Here is a 19,536-nt window from a genome sequence, read left to right as displayed (position 1 = left end):
CAAAATAACTATCGGGACCCAAACTATTTTCCATCCAACACCGAGAGACACCTTTGCTTAGCTTTTAACAAAAAGTGAAACAATCAAAGTTAATGATAAACAATGAGATTTTTTTTTTTCTAAATGGCGAGGCGTTCACGGCAACCTTAAAATTTTACAGCCAGAGATGCTCAGACAAGAACAAGACTAGTGTTTTGATGCTGCACGTGAGGTTTAAATTAAATGATCAGCTGCGTTCAGGAGACATAAGAGGCTGAGGATCCGGACAGGAATATTTTTGGCTTTTGATGTATTTCTGCAATCGACCACACACCTGGGCAATTTCACAAACCAGAAGAGATCACTGCTGTCATATCAACACCGAGAGTGGCTGCGGGTGAGAACCACCTGCTTTAAATTTTCCTTATGTTTTTTTTTTGTCATATTATTAGCCTAGCCGGCTAATACACACGGAGGCGAGACATTTTAACTTAAACAGCCATAACAATGTTTGCATGTAATAACAGAATGATACATGCACAATTTAGACTTATTCATCATATTCAAAATCGGAAATGAAAAGGTTCTATACATTATTGAACACCGTGTTTATGAGTTGTTGGCTTGTGTTTGATTTTTTTTTTAACCAAAATGCGGAATATATTAAGTTCTGGCCAACCATTGGGCTGGTATCTTAAGCACCGCCCTCTGTGACAGTGAAGATGTATTAATCGAACGCACTTCCGTACTCTAACCAAACAAAAGGTGGTGTTTAAGGCCGTTTTGTGTGACATTACTAGATAAACGAACACGCATCGTAAAGGGCTTGCAAATCGCAAGAGTGAAACAACTTTCAATATATTACGTATGCGTGCCTTTGTCCCCACAGAATTAGATTTAAACAGCACCGGCAGCGTTGCTGTTTCCAGCTAAGGCCGTTATAGCGCTACCTTAACAAACCGATGTCAGCTTTCATGCAGTTTTTTTTGCACTGACGTCAATGCACACAGCACAAAACAGAGGCTTTCTTCATATTTCCTATGTTGTAGTCAGAATATGGACAGATACCCAGACGATAGCACCAGTTTTAGGCCAATCTGACCGCTGACCGCTGACAGCTGTTGATTTGTCTCCCATCACTTCGAGGAGGACACTGTGTCCAAGGATAACTGCAACACAACCACCGGTAAAGAAATGACACATTCATTCTCTATTGCTGCTGCAGCAGCTGCAGCTGATAGCTGCTGTTATTTAAAGAAAAAGAAGAAAAAAAAAAACAGAAGAAAGTGGAGTGGGGGTTGGGGTGTCCTCGGATCGTTTAAAGAGGCTGATGTGTGATTAGAAATATGCATTTGCTCGAAACGTCTGTGTTTCAACAAGATTGTCCACATGCTGTCAAACATCAGCCGCAGAGCCTGTGTGAAGAGACCGGTGAAACGAGACAAGTGCCTCACTCTGTTAGCCTAAACCGTGGTAGTTGTGTTGTCACATCTGTGTGAAACTCCTGGGTATGCATATTTCAGTTTGCAGCATTGTCTCATTGTTATTCCTCTGGGCATGAGGGGAGACTGTTTCCTGACAGAGGAGCACAGCCGGTGTGTGTTTTAGGTCTATTATGTTTTGGAAAATGGAACCTGGAGCTGGTCGCCAGGCAGCTGTGATGATATTTGAGATGGTGGTGGGACGATGGAAAGTGTGTACGTGTAGCAGAGAGAGAGACACACACACACACATGCACACACAGAACAGATGGGAGATATTGTCGTGATGCACTGACTCCCAGTGAACAGTGTCTTTAACCAACACCTATAGGGATCATGCTTTTGTGTTTGAACAGTGTGTTGGGCTCCTTGGACTTCAGACTTGTCAATATTCGCTCCCGATAAAGGTTGTTGGAGCTGCACATTTGTTCTGGATGTTTTAGGCTTGTGTCATTTTTCGTACTAATCTTTCTTTTCATTGACAAATGTCAAAAATGAATTCGAATTTTAAATTCTGCTTCACTACAGGGTCAGATTATTCCAACACCATACCGATGTACTCACTCAAATGGTGAGCCACATGGTATGAGAGGCTGCGTGCGTTTGGTGGTTCAGAATGTGGTGCACTCCTGCATGCATGTATGTATGTGTGTGTGTGTGTTTTCGTCTTGTCAGGGGGTGTAATTCTTATGTAAGTCATGTGACTGGTGTAAAGTAGAAGTGTGGGGGTTGGAAGGAAGGCCAAAGAGTGGTTCTTTAATTGGTTTTCTATCCATACACTGGGGCATGTTTCTGTTTGATTAAGGCTCCATTATTGACAATAACACAGAGAGTCTTAGGCCATGTTTTCTTTCAATTTTGTTCGTCTAGGCGAGGACGCCTGTGCTTTATTCATACATCTGAAATATTCATAACACAACTTTTAGGAAGGCAGAGTCCACACAACATGCTGGTGCAAGTATTTAGCCATGACAAAAGCCAAGGCAATTTAATAAATTAATCAACAGCAGCTTTTGCAATAGTGCCTTTAGATCTAACCACACTTGACATTTAGTGTCAAATAATCAGGCCAGCAACGTCGCTTCACTTTGCAGTTGTACTGAGACTTTCTGCCATGCTGGTAGGATCTCCCGTCATAGCTGACAGGGTGGGTTCTATAACTGTAACAGTAGATAAGATGATGGCTCAAGACACTTGTCAACACATCTGCCTCTTGCAGGTAAATGGAGCTCTCAAGACTTTACTAATAACCAAAGAAGAAAAAAAATGAATAGGCCAGAGGCATTTGTTTTAACAGTTTTCTTCATGTTTCAGTTGCCCAGAGTGCGGCTCAGGCAGGAGCCCACAGCTGCAACATCAGGCACCATGATGGAGGGGGGCATGCAGCTGCTCAACCGTGACGGCCACAGCATCTCGCACAACTCAAAGCGCCACTACCACGACTCCTTCGTGTCCATGAACAGGATGCGACAGCGTGCCCTGCTTTGTGACATTGTGCTCCATGTCTCCAACAAAGAAATCAAGGCACACAAAGTGGTGCTGGCTTCCTGCAGCCCCTACTTCCACGCTATGTTTACCAGTAAGTTTTTGGACTTAATGCCATACAGACAGCCTGTTCTGGCCTTTTTGTACCTGATATTCCTGAAGATCAGCACGTGGCACATACAGCCTAAGCTCTGACATCAAGCTTCACATTATTTTGCTCTATTGTTGGGGTTTGATGACTCAAACCTTTGTGCACAGTCAAGGTCATTTCATGAGTTGTAGTTGATATAATTTCCTTCCCATTATCTGGTGGACAGGTAGTCAGAGAAGTTGTGTGAGTTTCCGATTTCCTACCGAACCTAGACCTTTTATGATTATACAGTGTGTCTCCTTTGTTTGGAGACTCAGCTACTGGACGTCCTCCCATCTGAACCAGTCACTAATAGGACTATTGAAATATAACAGAAAAGCTCAGTATCTGTGTTTGTGAGTTGATGTAGAACCTTCCTAGATACTCCGGCTGGAATTTTAAAAATCTCGCTCACTAAAAACACCGATTAAAAATATGGCAACAAATGAGCTGTGCTGACATTTAGCCGCAGCACTGTATACGTTAGTAAATGCCATGTGTCAGCATGACTGAGTACAGAGGTGGTTTTTATCAGCCAGAGTTGTAGCTGTTATAATTTGCAGTGAAAATGCTTCTGCTTATGTTCTGTGTGGTCATGCAGATGAGATGTCTGAAAGTCGGCAGACCCACGTGACCCTTCATGACATCGACTCTCAGGCTTTGGAGCAGTTGGTCCAGTACGCCTACACAGCAGAGATTGTCGTCGGGGAAGGCAACGTGCAGGTAGAGTCGAAGTTTTCAGATTCATGGAATGGCATTTTGACCCGTATTCACCATAAAAGCACCAAAAAAAAACGGACTTTGTGCTTTTCTGCCTGTGATTGCACTCTTCGCAGACGTTGCTCCCAGCAGCGAGCCTGCTGCAGCTGAATGGGGTGAGGGATGCCTGCTGCAAGTTCCTCCTCAGCCAGCTGGACCCCTCTAATTGCCTGGGCATCCGAGGCTTCGCTGACACACACTCCTGCAGTGACCTCCTCAAGTCGGCGCACAAGTATGTGCTCCAGCACTTTGTGGAGGTGTCCAAGACAGAGGAGTTCATGCTCCTGCCACTGAAACAGGTAGGGGTGGCGCTCTCTCAGCTTCCTGCAGTGTCCTCTGCGGAGGGAGTTTTAACGGTGGCGTTTTCATGGTGGGACATAAACAATTGGTAGTTAATCTGTCCACAGGAAAAAGCCCCCTGTGTCTGTCACACGGGTAATTTACTTAAGATTAGCTCGGCAGTGTCGTTTTGTTCAGTCACCACTACTCTGTTGCTTTTCCTTGATTTGCTCAGCTCTTAGATGACTACCAATAATTATGAATTCATGAAAGACAACTATTAAACCTGTGGATAACCACTTGGCGCTTACACTTCCCACATATTGTTAATCAATGACAGCCTCATTTCTACCACAGAGTACAGGTAAGGGAGGTGGCTGTGGGCCTGCTGTTGTTTTTTACATTCTTTTTTCCGTTCCATGCTTATTGCATCAATCACTGTCCCTTGTCATTTTATCATCCAACTGTGCGGCCACTGAATACTTTATCTTGCATGTCAACTCAGCCAAACTATCACTTATTCATCAGCTGGGCTCAGCAGTGTCAACACTGTGGTTCCAGTCCTGAAAGTGGTAATTAGGCGAAGCTGGTGACATTTTCGCAGCTGCTCTACGGTTTATAGACCAAATAACACTGTTTACTCCTCTGATACATCGATAAAGGTCTCTATTTTGGCTCTCATATTTTACTGTTCCCAACCTCAGCTGAAGTTTTTGGAGACCTCTCTACCATTAGTTGTACACATTTATCCTTCCAGGGTTGTGTGGCCCTGGAGCTTTTACTAGCTGACAGTGGTTGTTGCTAGTTTGACTGACATATTGGCAGGTGAAACTGCCTGTTTAACTGTTCAGAAGTGTTTTGGTTACACTGTGGTCTTCTGATGCCCCTTTTGCACTAGAAAAAAAAAAGGAAAAAAACAAACAAATCTAAGATCTGTTGTTTTGGGGGTTTATTTTGGTCATTGGTGTGAAAGATTACAATTGGTCCTGCTTTAAATGAGTATGTCACAGTATTTGTTGGCTCCAGCTCTCACCAGTGGGACTTAAAGATGACACCAAAGCACACACAGAGTGAGGACAACCCTGAGATAAGTTTTAAAAACACACAGTTACTGGTTTAAGCTTGTGTCATGGAGGCTCTTAGGCACCCGGGAGAACCGACCTGGGGATAAAAAGATATGCCGTGGATCAGTTTCACCCCTCCACACGGCCGCTGGCTGCTGGCGCGCTTAGATTTACTCTGTAGACCCGACTCCCACAGTCCAGTCGAAAATATTAAACAGAAAGTCATGTTTATTAGAAGTTGTGGTCCACCACAGCCTGTGGGATAGTCGAATGCATTCCATTTTTATTTATAGTTGTGTTCAGGGTTATCAGCCATCTGAGTGTAAGCACATTGCTCCTGGCAGTGGAAAACAAGTCAGTGGCCTTGTGCAGCAGGTGCACCCAAGTTTACACGAAAAAAGAAGAAGAAGAAGAAGAAGAAACTGCATAATGATGTCTATTTTCTTGTATAAAGGGTCTTGATGTCAATCTAGTGAACAGGATGTTACTAGGAAAAAAAGCCTTTGCTAGAACCAGGAAAATCTAATTCCTATGAAGATGAAATAAATTAGTCTACTATAGAAACCGTGATAGTTCATTCTGAATTTGGTACTATGCAGGTGTGGGCATCAAAGTCATGGCCAAAAGATTCCACAGTCATTGAAACTCCTAGCCTGAATTTTATCGATCACGAACTACAAGCAGAACAAAATCTTTGCAAATATGAATAATGCCAGGACTATGAGCTCCACCTTGAAGGCCCCCGTACCTTCAGAAAGCACCTGATTCTCCAGAAAGGACTGGAGAGAGCACCCAAGTGTTGCCTGGAGAAAGTTAATGCAGTGTAAATATACCTGAATAACCTGCCCGGACAAAGACTTTGTTATTAAATAACACCCAAAATCTACCCGGGGGACTGAAGCTCGCGCCCAAACAGAGCTTATGCACAATTCTGATGTAAAAATCGATGACTGGAGTTGATTAAGCCTCCAGTTTCAGTATGATAATTTAAACATCTTTGTGTCTATTTTGAACTCCAGTTAAAATTAAATTTATTTAATGAGCAATTTGCAAATGGGTTTATTTGTTTATTTTTCCTTTTTTGAAAGGCTTGCGTTGTGTTTGACTTCTGTTTAATGACTTCCCAATGTCAGAATTTATCACCAAGCTCTGTATTAATTTCATGTTTCATGACATTATGTCTTTTGGAACAAATGCCTGTTGATCCTTTTTCAGCTGACAGTGAAGTAAATGGCAACAAACAGCAGCTGGTATCACTCTCACTTTATGTTCTCATCTCGCTAAAACTACAGTGAAGTCACGGTGCTCCATGGGAGTAAAACACTGAGCCTCACTCTGTTTCTGGCCTTCAAAAGCCCTCGCACTGAATCTGCAGCCAGCGTGTGGGCACAGTCCATTAAAACAGCAAAAGTTAAGCTGCATTAAAGCAGATTAAAAATAGAACATTTTCTTCGATTCAATTCTTCTCTCTTCCCCTTGGCTTCCTGCCCCATTCTTTCTGCAGCTGTTTTGTGGCCGTCATAAATGTCCTGGCTGCTCGAAAGGACTCGGAGCTCATGGAGCTGTGAAATGTGTCCCTTATTTTCTTCCATCCTCTGTGAGGGAAGTGGAAAAGCATGACACGATCATGACTAGTCAGCTCGGTGGATGTTTCACTGATGCAGCATCACACGTGACATTTTGAAGCACGATAGTCGCATCCTAATTGCATTTTATGGTGCATAAAGACATCTTAAGCATCTAGATGTAGATGTAACCCGTCAATCAAATCTCCCTCATTCTCGCTGCCATCCTACAGTACAAGGATAGTTATCACACGGGCCTGTTCTCTTTTATATGTCCTCTGCACAAAATGCACACTTTGATGCAGTATGTGCATGCAGATGTAGGAGTGACTGCAGGGTGGGGCAACAGCAGTCTCTCTCTGTGTGACTGTGGATTAATGGGGGCTGCTAAGTATGGTCCTGCTCCGGCCAGGCAGGGCGGCAGGAACAGCAGCTGTCTGCTCTGTTCCCTCCCTGCTGCACCAGCTTAGATTTGATCTGGGAACAGTGCCAGCCAGCCACTCGGGTTGCAGCATTTGTCGTACCACACATACACACATGCACAAGTAATGGCAGCCTAAGATATATAGCGGAACTACACTTGCAGAACATAAAATAAGCATTAATGTTTGTGCATTGTCAAGTTTATTTTCAATCGACTGATTCTATTTGAGCGTCATTTCGAAGACATTTTGTTGGACAAACCAAGCAAAGCAAGGACCAACAAGGAGAGGAAGTTGTTGGGTCGACATTAGAAGCAACCTACAGGAACTCGTACTGTTTCTGGCCAGTGCAGTGCACTTCCTGTGTGTTGACATGTCTGGCTGAGAAGCTTTCACTGTCGTATTTCTGTTTCTCCTTGTGTCAGAGGCAAACACTTCTGCAAAAGCTTATTAATAGTTGAAGCTGAAAGGCATTTGTTTTGAATTTTTGTTAAATTATTATGTAAAACAGTTATATTCATCGGCCCTGCCCTTTCCATACAGGTCCTGGATTTGATCTCTAGTGACAATCTCAATGTGCCATCTGAAGAGGAGGTGTACCGAGCCGTGTTGAGCTGGGTGAAACATGATATAGATGGACGCAGGCAACATGTACCTTGGGTGAGTCTTTTAATCCTGTCACTGGAGAGGATTTCTCAGCCCACACACTGATTTTTGTTTGCATATTTATAACTCCTCCAACATCATTTTCTCTGTTCCTCTTTACCTCAACTCACCCACACACCCTCCGGCTGTCCCCATCAGCTGATGAAGTGTGTGCGGCTGCCTCTGCTGAAGCGAGACTTTCTGATGAGCAACGTTGACACAGAGCTACTGGTCCGTCACCACTCGGAGTGCAAGGATCTCCTGATAGAAGCTCTGAAGTACCATCTGATGCCCGAGCAGAGGGGAGTCCTAAGCAACAGCCGGACACGCCCACGACGCTGTGAGGGCGCCAGCCCTGTGCTCTTCGCCGTTGGTCAGTGTGCCCCCGAAGGTACCCATTAGGGTACTTTTAGACCACACATGAATCATCTTTTTTCTCATGTCTGCAATGAAACGTAACAACATTAACATGGTTGTGGTTTCCATGGTGTTTGTATCTCAGGTGGTGGCAGCTTGTTTGCCATCCATGGAGACTGCGAGGCGTATGACACCAGGACGGATCGCTGGCACATGGTGGCCTCCATGTCCACACGGCGGGCTCGGGTGGGTGTGGCAGCCATTGGGAACAGACTCTACGCAGTTGGAGGGTGAGTTATGATAAATGTAGTGTTTACCCTTATTCAGACAGGTTAATATTCCCAGGAACACCACTTCATCTCTTACTAAAGCTGTTAATAGCTTTCCTCTGTGCAAACTGTGTATTTAACATGGCTGCTGGCCATGCAATCAATGCAATATTTGCTCAGAGATTAATCAAGTCAACATGCTGACACTTCAGTCCAAACCTTTTCCATCCACATTTCCCTTAAGGTATGATGGCACCTCAGACCTTGCAACTGTGGAGTCCTACGACCCCATCACCAACTCCTGGCAACCGGAGGTTTCCATGGGAACGAGACGGAGCTGTTTGGGTGTAGCTGTTCTGCACGGCTTGCTGTACGCTGCTGGAGGTTATGACGGCGCTTCCTGTCTCAACAGGTACACACGGACTTACATTTTGATGATAAAAGCGAAGAATTGTGATAATTCAAATCTAAATTAAATACACATTTGTTTTTTCATTTTCTATGACATGTTGACTTGTCAGCGGTAAATTGAAGTCTTGTAGAGTCATTATTGTAAATAATTTTTCTCTGTTTCAGTGCAGAGCGCTATGACCCTCTGACCAGTACATGGACCTCAATTGCTGCTATGAGCACCCGGAGGCGATATGTTCGGGTTGCAACTCTGGGTAGGAACTTGCGAGAAAAAAAATGTTTAGATAAGCTGTTTTACTGCATGTTTAGATTTCACATTAAAATATCAGAAATCAACTGGGAGTTGCCATCTTGGTATTTGACTGTATTTACTTCTCAGTATTTACTCCCCTTTCCCCTGCAGATGGCAGCTTGTACGCAGTAGGGGGTTATGACAGCTCCTCACATCTGGCAACGGTGGAGAAATATGACCCTCAAGTAAGCAGCTGTTAAATTTATTTTCAAAATAACTTGTTTGTTACCAGGCTCAGCTCCACTGAATGTTGTTGAAAAAATGATACACGGCAGCTGAATCCGGAGGATGAACATGTCGCTATTGCTCACTTTCTTAATTTGATGAACAGAGTAACACGTGGACAGCCATTGCCAACATGCTGAGTAGGCGCAGCAGTGCAGGGGTTGCTGTGCTGGACGGCATGCTGTACGTCGCTGGAGGCAATGACGGCACCAGCTGCCTGAACTCAGTGGAGCGGTTTAACCCCAAGACCAACACCTGGGAAGGAGTCTCCCCCATGAACATACGCAGGTCAGCCTGCAAGCCAGAATTCATTTTAAGCACAAACGCAAATGGCAAGTTCAGGTCCAGGGACTTTCCAAACAGTTCTAACACGAGCAGTGGTGAAGTAAAGTCTACCGCCTGTAAACAATGTGGGCAACATGTTTGTAGACCCTCTAAGCCAGTAAGGAAGCCGCTTTTAGCCAAATTTATTATTACAAAAGTGGAGATTTCTCAAGTTCATTCACTCATTAGCATATGGTTATACTGTAATCAGTAGAATACATGGTCTATATGTTGCACTATGTTTACTGGTCATGTTTTGAAGGGAAAAGGACAAAAAAAAAAAAAATACAAAAGTGAAAATGTGGGAGAGGAGATGACAAATGACCTGTGATGAGTCCAGGGAATTTAATTAAATGAAGCACACCTTCGTCAGCTGGGCCAATAAGATGACCCAGTTCCGCTTCCCCATTTGAAGGGCTTTAAGTCACAGAAATGAGATGCTGAATAGGCTTTCACGTCTTCAAACTAACTTCAGACTAACTAAAGTCTTTCTAATCCAATGCCCCTTTCTAATGATATGCCAACTGTTTGGTGAAAAATAGTCTAAACTGTTTTGTCCTGATAGTTTTTACTGTGTGAGAAAGTAAAGTTGAATAAAACCAGAACGGCTGTTTATCTGAGGCTTGCCAAAAGCCAATGCCCTTTGCAATTTTTTTTTTGTTGTTGTTCTGTGCCAAATCCTCCTTGTACAAGGCAAAGGATTTGAGGCTTTTATATGTCTTCTTTACTGCTTAAACTTTCTTAAGACATGAACATGAAAATCCCCCAAAAAGTCCATATTTTCTTATTTCTTAGTGGATAAAAGCTAAAACTTGTCGTACGGCGTGACTCATCGCTGGCACCCATGCAAACACTTAACAGCATTGCACTGTTACAGGATCTGCATCAGGGAGATTTGGAGACATAGCAGTCTTTGTGATCACATCAGCAGATACACTTGTACACACACACACACACACACACACACACACACACTTGGTTGTGGGTGAGTCAGAATAATGTAGGAACAGGAAAACCTGACAACAGTTGACTGTGCAGCTCCATGAATAACGCATGCGAGGCTTTGAGTGCGCAGCCTATCTGGTTGCTGAGAGGCTCCATTTACGCAGTTCTAAACATTACACTGTATTGATCAATAATCTGTTTCTGCTTTTAAACCTCTTTATACATATTAATATAGTAAAAAGCCTCTTGGTCAGAACCAATCTCAATGGATTGTGATGTTCTGAGTTGTGTTTTGAAAAAGAACATAATTAACTATTTTTGGCACTTCCTACCATCTAAACCAAGCTACACACGTCCTAAATCTGGAGTCGGCTACATTGAGCAGATCACATAGAGGATATTAATTAATCCAGACGGGGGTCAATGAACTGAACTTTGATATTGTTTATTAAGATACCGAGAATTTAGATCTATTCTTCTTTTTTCTTCTAGGAGCACTCATGACCTGGTGGCAATGGATGGCTGGTTATACGCAGTGGGAGGTAACGATGGCAGCTCAAGTCTCAACTCCATCGAGAAGTACAACCCCCGCAGCAACAAATGGGTGGCAGCCTCCTGCATGTTCACACGGCGCAGCAGCGTGGGCGTGGCAGTGCTGGAGCTTCTGAACTTTCCACCACCTTCCTCACCCACCCTCTCGGTTTCTTCCACCAGCCTTTGACACGGGGTCACCGTTTGGCTGACCTCAGCCTCTGCTGCTACAACCCCGGCTGGCTCTGGGAAAAGACGCAATTGTTCGGTTTGAGACGTGGAGGAGGAGGAAGAGTAAGAGTGTTGGGAGAGGTCAGGTAAATGTGTGGAGGGGAGGGAAAGAAAGTAGGACAGAGGGAAGGAGGCCCCTGGCTTGGTGCAGTACGCTTCAGAATTAGCAGCAAGTGAGCCCGCTATGATTAAAAAAATAATTTTAAAAAAGCAATGAACCTCATTCTAAATATTAAAACAGTTTCTTTTTTTTTTTTAAAGCTGTTATATGAAGCATTCTAAATGTTCACATTCTGTATATTCCACAAACAACTCCTCTTTTACGAGCAATCGGCAAGGAAATTCTTCAAAAATCTGGAGAGATTTAAGATCCAGTGCACTTCTGCACAGAAAAACATAATTCTCATCAAAATATTGATGGATGGCAAGAAAATGAGGTTCTAAGGGCAAAAGAAACCCTGCACTCAGCTTTGGCTAAGCTAAATTAAAATAATTATACTAACAATCCTTTAAGATGTATCTTTTATGAACATTTCCTTTTGGGCTGCAGTTTACCATCTTGCTGCTCATTCTGATTGCACTGTATCTGGTCTCAATGCCCGAGGGTCCACTGTTTATCTCCGCCATACATATACCACCGCCCTCATTCTTCAAGGTATATTTCTGGAAAAAGACATGACTTTTTTTTTTTCTTGCCCAACAAGATAAGTGTTTGACACACTGACCGTGAAAAGTCGGCTTGTCAAACATCTCAACTCCGCCGTGTGTGTTGTAAATGTTTTCGGTTCGATGTCGTCCTCTGCAAGGCTTTTCTTTGATGTCAGGAGTTTTTGCAATAATGTATAAAAAAAAGAGAAACTGAATGATTTTACTTTTGGAATGTAGCGTTTTAGTGGTTGTACCATGCATGTTTACATATTGGCACAGACTCCCGTGAAGATAAATGTTGTAGTTCTGCTTTGCCACGCTAGGTGGCAGTAACGGGCAACGTTATAAACCCATTTCACACTGCAGGAGCGCATGGACACCAACAACATAGACGAGCTTAGCCCTCAGAACTGTAAATGAGTTTGGATCCTTTTTATATGTAAACAGAGAATTAAGTTGAACTATAAATATTTATAGAATCTAATATATTCTGTTTCAAAGATGCTCACAAAAGGAAACAGACCCAAGACATGCCTATTTAAGAGTTTTTTTTTTTAATTTTTTTTTAATATATATTTATTTGGATGTTTGTTGTGCATATCGTCGGTGGAAATGACAAAGAGAATGTCTTGGCTCGAAAGAGGTAGCTGTTGAGTTTAGGAGGACTGATTGCGGCATTTTATTTGCATTTCTTAATGTTTCACTGCCACAAGCATGATCTCACATGACACTGTACCTCATGTCCGCTACATTTGTGAAAAAGGCTTTAGTCGCTGGTAGACCTGTTGACCAGTTAATGAGAGGACTCCATATTGTCTTCAAATCCATTTTGAAATCATTTAGCAGAAATGGAGTGAAATGATCTTTTTGACATGAAGGCTTCCAATCCAATTAAAGAACTAGTTTACACAAACACCAACTGATAAGTGATGTCACTGACATTTTGGGCTGTCATATGTCCTTCGTATTGTTACCATGTTGTTTAAACTGATATAATTCTACAGGAACAAAGCTGAACTAGAAAGGACAGCATAATTAACCACAGTCCTACCAGCTACAGAGTTTGTGGTGGGTAGTTCCACCAGTGAATCTGCTTTGTCTAACATAAATGGATCACTGAATATTTTTGACTCGGTTATGAGTCAGTATCTGGGTTCAGTTCAGCTCACCGTGCAGTGCAGTGATACCATTCCAGACTTCTAAGAAGTTGCCTTTTCTCCTTATTTTAAAGGATTTAGTTGATCCTGGTTTTTTTTTTCCTGAAACTACTTTGCTTTATGTGCAGGAGGGGTTGTGGCAGAATTGAAGCAGTGGTGGCCTTATTGAGATGCTGTTATTCAGTAAAGTCCAAGAGAGTCAGGGACAGAATTTAAGACAAAGGTGCACAAAACCACACAAGACTTTGGCCTCTGTTCTGCTAATTGAAACGAACATAAAAAGACTGCTCAAGTTATCTTAATTCCATTTGTGCAATTTCAGTGTGACTGTAGCTTTTTTTTTTAGTTTGTGGTTAATGTGGTGATACTTGTTTATTTATTATATCTTTGTTATTTATGATATATTTCAAAAATATTGAATTTTGCACTATTGCGAAATGGAGCAATACCACTTCAAAAGATTAAATAAAGATGTTTTCAAATGTGACAACTGTCCTGATGTGATTGAACAGACTTTACAGGTTGAAACACAACTGACAGCATGCTCCGTAACTGAGGTTATAGCCCTTCACATGTAAACAAATGCAACTCTGGATAGGAGACGCAGCTAAATTACATTTGAAAATGCAAGCACCAGAGATTGTTGCAAACTGAGGTTGTCGGTTGTTTCGCTGTACACAGTTCCTTGGTAACTTCCAAACATACTCCTCTTTCACAGTGATCTAAGCAGACAGCTGAACACTCTCACTTTACTCTTCTTGACCTCAGTCACATGGCATTCACACCTGTGGCTGCTCCTGCAAACACTCAGCCAGATGAAGTCCTGTTCTCCCAAAACACATACAAACATGGGCCGAATACTGAGTGTGGGGTGAAAAGGGACAACATGGGAAAACGAGTATGTGCGTGTATGCTGTGGCTTAGCTAAATGTGTGAGATTAGATGGAAAGAGCAAAAAGATTTTTGATACTCCAAATGTTTATGCAGGGATCGCAGATGAAATGGACTGATTGACACTACAGTAGGTCTCTGTAAGATACATATGGAGCTTCAGGTGTTTCTTAAGCTTAGGGATAATTCAGGAAATGGGGGGGGTTAAAGTTAGCCTCACTGTCTGACAATAATATGATCTACCAAAAAGCAAAAAATGAAGCTAACATGATTACACAAGTCAAATTATACGCTTGCCCTGTCTGTTTGTACAAAAGTGTAATGTCAAATGTAATAGCAGCCCGGTTAATGCTTTGGTTCCGGTTATAACTGTATTAGGAACGACGGAAATGTGAATGTTATAAGCGAGCCATGCAGCTTTTATATTCAAGTGAAATTCAACCCTATCAAACAGTCGAGTACAGGTGGTTTATCTTTTTTCCTCAGGAAGAACTGTTGCGTCCCCAGTGGGTCTTAGTTGAAAATAGGTTTGTGCACATTTTTTTTTGTTTACAATCTTTGCCAGAATTGGCACAGACGATCTTCCGATAAAGCCTTAGAAGTGTTATTTATGGATTTTTGATTTCCTCATGCTACCAAACAGGAAGTGGAGAAGCATTATATATATATATATATATATGTATATATATGTATTGTATGTATGTATACAAACAGGGAGATTTCTCAATAGTTTATTTAAAATCCATAAAAACAACAAAAGATTATAAAGATATGACTTGACACTTAACCGAATGTAGAGAAAAATTGGTCACGGTTCTACAATAAAAAGCAGTTCATGGTTCATAGTCTGTGATATGGTGAAGCTTAACAAGAAATACTTCATTTTCGTTACCTTTGAAAGCTCCGTTTATATCTGCAAATGTTGCAGGTCCTCTTTTACAAAATATGCCATGTAGCACTGCCATACTGCGAGAGGTTATTAAGCTGAGACATTTCACTTTACAATGTTAACTGATGCTATCACTGTAATGGTTTTCCTCTGAAGCTTTCAAAGAGAAAAACAAGAATAAACAAAACTCACTGACAGACTTTTTCCTAACTTCCTGAAAGTTATCCTATAGATTTAAAAAAATGTTTGTTATAAGTTTCTGTTTATTCCAGTCAATTGAAATCCAACAGCAAGTGGAGCGCTCAGCAACAACGGTTGTTCAAACATGTTTTTTTTTCTCATATAAATACTCAAAGCTTTCACACGACATGTCACATTCAACCATTCACTCACACACTCACACACTCATACAGCACGCTATACAGTGCTTTTTCTTTTTGTTGTAATCATTCATACGCTGATGGACGCATCAATAGGCATTGATAGGCAACGTTGGGTTCGGTGTTTTGCCCAAGGACACTTCGACATGTGGCCTGAATATCAACATTATCCTGCATGATCAGCATTTCAGAGATAGTTGTCTGAACATCTATGGCAGCAATGTAAACAGGAATACCTCATTTTGCATACTTTCAATGTGACAAGAGGCCAAAAAATAAGCAAATGTAGGGTAAAAAAACAAAGGGGGCATCATTTGTAACATATAACTTTCTGGCTTCATTGCAACCCACAAAACTGGGAAATTGTAGTTCCAATACTTGAAGCATGATAATGCTTGATCAAACTGGTAAGACAGTGAGGACTTTGCAAATATTAGCTGTGGACCGATTTTACTGATTTTATATACATGTACTGTAAATGTTTGCAGACTGTTACTTATCAATGAGAAAATTCCTTTAAAAGATGCACTTAAAACTGTGTTGATGTCACTTTGATATGTGTGCAAGTACATGTGTTAAAATTCAATCAGTGGGTGTCCATCTCTAATAGATAGCTGCGGGTTACCTCCTTTGCTATGAGTATATCAAAGAGTTTACACCCGTCTAGACGAATGTGCTCACTCTGTAGGAGCTCCTGCACCTTATCTGGGGGAGGCTGTCTGTCCTCCCAGCATTCCAACCACCACAGCCTCTCCTCTTTCTCCTGGTGTCAGCATCTGGCCTTATCAGGCCACGACGATGTTGTCACCCTCTCTGTAAAGACCAAAGTGTCAACTCGTCCGATTCCCCTACTGTGAAAGACTCATACATCTTTTGACCTGCTACTATTGAAAGGTTCTGTGGGCTTCTAATGAAAAATCTTTCATCCCAATAAAAACTTGTTACGCCTCATAATAGTGTGTTTGGAATTTAAAAAGGCTTTTATGCTTCCAAGAGAAGGCGGTGTAGTAACTACTGTAAATCAGCATTTAAAAGGCAGCTTTACTTTGGAGAACAATAAATAATGTATCAGTTCTGCGGGATATTTGACAATCCTTGCAAAACTACTTTCAAATTTTCTTGAAGAAATGTTTGTCCACCTGAAGAAAGACAAAGAAACTAGATGGTAAATTAGGTATATGTGTTGGTCAAGACCCAAAAAACAGGAAAATGAAGAAAGAAGTTCAATAAAATGGAGTGTGAAGTAATAGAAAGGTCAAATAAAGTAAGCCTCTGATGATATTTAATGAAAGGAAAGTATGAGGATACATATTTATTTCTAAACTCCATTCTGATCATTGCATGGGCCGTGTAATTTGTTTGCATTGTATATTGAGTGATATTTATTTCTTGACTGATATCTTCAGGGCTCAATAATGCAACTAGGTGCCCCTTGATCAAAGTAATATCAAATGGTGTTTGCAAGATATACATTTGCATATCAGACCCTTTTTTGTGGTGGTGCAGACTTCATAGTGTGCATGCGTGGTATGCCTCATTCAATAAATCCCCATCTACCTCGTATTGGACATGCATCTTTCAAGCACACTACACTACACCAACCATAAGTGGGGGCTATGTTGCATTGACTTTACACAACGTGTAGACAAGTCCATTCCAATTTGTTGTGACAGTTTGAAGTAGATTCTTCTACACCTGACCTGCACATGTATGGGGCATGTAAGTGTCCATGTATGCATCTGCACGTGAGCATTTTTGGGCTTCAGGATATATATACCGTACATACATATATGTGGTTGGAATAGTGTACAGGCGCATCTGTCCTGAGTATGGGTTGGAAGTCCCAAAGTCAAAGTGGGAGATATTTTGGTGGAAAATGAAAAAGCTAAGATTCTGACTGGTATTGGACCAGCAGACATCGTGGTGGTTGACTTAACTACAGAAGAAGGCAGTAGTGATAGATTTAGCAATTCAAAGTGATAGTTGCGTCGAGAAGGAAGTTGAAAAGGGGGCAGTGAGGTCAACAGTGGTGCCAGTGGTAAATGGAGCACTCTGGGCAATTACCTCCATACTGGGAGACTGCAAAGGCTTTAATTTAATTTCCATCCATCCATTTTCTGTACCTGCTTAATCCGCCAGTCGGATCAGGGGGGAGCTGGAGCCTATCCCAGTGGTCATCGGGCACCCTGGACAAGTCGCCATTCCATCACAGGGCCACACAGAGACAAACAACCACACTCACTCCTAAGGACAATTTCAGAGACACCAATTAACCTAACATGCATGTTTCTGGACAGTGGGAGGAAGCCAGAGAGAACCCACGCATACACGGGGACAACATGCAAACTCCACACAGAAAGGCCCCAGTCAGGAGTTGAAACTGTGAACCTCTCGCTGTGAGCAAACCGTGCTAACCACCATACCACGTGCAGTCCTTCATTTAATTTGTCCACCATAATCATTTGACTGTGCAGTTTAAGAGTTTAGAAACTGAGCCTGACTGATCTTACCTTCAAAGGAGGGCCAGTGCCCAATTAAGGTTTCTTTACGGTCATTCAGCGTGAGAACGTTGGCACATAAGATTCTCTGTTGGACACCTGATGTTGGGGGCCTCGTATCCAGACTCTGTTTTTGTGGCCTGAGGTGTGACTTTAGCACCAGTGCTGTCACCTCCTGAGTCTAGATAAACACAAGTGGCTCTCATGGAAAGCCAAAGCTCAACCCACCACACACGGAGAGAAAAGGAAATAAAGAGGAATAGGAAAGATTTTCTTCTTTTGAGCAGATCTGAGACATACAATCAAATCAAATAGGTGGTTTGAAATTAAAGAAAACCTGGATTAAGATTGTTTTACAAAGATAGACTGGCAGGTGGGTCTGAAAAATGGAAACATACCAAATAATAAAATACCTGATTTTTAAACACTACGGTTTCCTTATTTGGAAACGATTTTCATAAAGCGACAAGCAGTAAAGCCTGCACAATATTTATACACCAACAATTATGTCATTAAATGATGATCGTGGTTATCTTGCTAAAGTGGCTTCATTCCATAAGTTATCACACAGTTATCACAAAAAATGTGTTTATTGTGGAAAATAAAATTGATTAAAAGAAAACTAAAAAAAAACATTTATGTTAACAAGCTTATGTTTAGAAAAGCTCACAGCAGTTATGGTAACATGCTAATATCTTTATGTAAAAAAGCTAAAAATCAAACAAACTGTTCTATGTTTGTATTATTTAAAAAAAATACAGTTATGCTAACATACGTATGTTAATTGCATTAATAAGTGTATTAGCAATAGTTATCATGTAAACGTGCTAACATTTAAATGTTTTTTTTTTTTTAAATGATGACAATGTTAAGTACATTAGGATGTTAGTACATACCTAAACTGCTTTTAACATTTTGTAATCAAATATTAACGCAACAATATTTGTATAAAGTTCGAGTTATATTTTGTTAGTATTTCTTGCTTCGGAGTTGCTGCACAGGGTAAATGCAGTCAATATTTTAGAGGTCTCCTGTTTTGAAAATGTGTCAAGTGCTCAAAGTTAAGACACGGTTTGGTACAGTTGTTGCACCGAGGGATGGAAAAATATTGTTGATTTTGTTCATTCGTGAGAAAGCCTTGAGCAATGGATAATGTTTTTCATGGGAAATTGACACAAACAGGAAACACTCACCTGAAGCTGTGTAGGTATGACAGAAAGTACTTAGGAATCCACGGTTAGGTACTTTTGCGAGCAGAAAGGTGAGTCATTCTTTTCTTTTTTCAAGCCTTCATCCTGATTTTCCTGGATGATGCAGAACCGGAATGGAAAAATGTTCCATTCGTGAAAACGAAAGTGACCTCTACTAAAAAATCGCTGGCTGAGGTTCAGTGAACACAGTAATCCTCAACTGACTATTGAGATTACTTTTCAACAAAAAAAATTAAACTCTTAAGGAGTTTTTAAGGCTAAAGTGTCATCTGTCATATGCTGTTATCACACTGCATGGTAGCAAGATGTTTTGTAACCAGAGGAAATTACAGTTGACATTGTTTCCTCTTCACTGTTTCTGGTTTAATTTGGTGCAAAAATGTACAGAAGATGTTGTGAATATGACCAAAAAAATCTTCATCAACATTCACACTTAAACATTAGTGAGTATTCATGCAAAACTTATCT

The 19,536-nt window shown here is 41.4% G+C and overlaps 1 protein-coding gene across 4 annotated transcripts; it reads left to right on the top strand.

The window, feature by feature from the left end:
• The first annotated feature begins 194 nt into the window (after positions 1 to 194).
• Positions 195 to 13,680, top strand: klhl17 (kelch-like family member 17). Of its 4 annotated transcripts, XM_075476555.1 has the most exons (13): positions 195 to 376; positions 1,029 to 1,165; positions 2,775 to 3,039; positions 3,677 to 3,798; positions 3,912 to 4,133; positions 7,708 to 7,824; positions 7,969 to 8,182; positions 8,312 to 8,456; positions 8,680 to 8,847; positions 9,012 to 9,100; positions 9,250 to 9,323; positions 9,470 to 9,651; positions 11,125 to 13,680. In XM_075476555.1, exons 3-13 carry the CDS (start codon positions 2,826 to 2,828, stop codon positions 11,351 to 11,353), a joined length of 1,776 nt encoding a protein of 591 aa, XP_075332670.1. In that variant the 5' UTR covers positions 195 to 376; positions 1,029 to 1,165; positions 2,775 to 2,825; the 3' UTR covers positions 11,354 to 13,680. The 4 variants fall into 4 exon arrangements, with proteins under 4 accessions (XP_075332670.1, XP_075332671.1, XP_075332669.1 ...); XM_075476556.1 differs by lacking the exon at positions 1,029 to 1,165 and having other exon boundaries at positions 235 to 376; XM_075476554.1 differs by lacking the exon at positions 195 to 376 and having other exon boundaries at positions 506 to 1,165.
• Positions 13,681 to 19,536: the final 5,856 nt, after the last annotated feature.

The sequence above is a fragment of the Odontesthes bonariensis genome, chromosome 10 (genome assembly GCF_027942865.1).
Source record: "Odontesthes bonariensis isolate fOdoBon6 chromosome 10, fOdoBon6.hap1, whole genome shotgun sequence".
Lineage (NCBI taxonomy): Eukaryota > Metazoa > Chordata > Actinopteri > Atheriniformes > Atherinopsidae > Odontesthes > Odontesthes bonariensis.
Note: the sequence above shows the minus strand (reverse complement) of the source record. Positions and strands in the feature narration are given on the sequence as shown.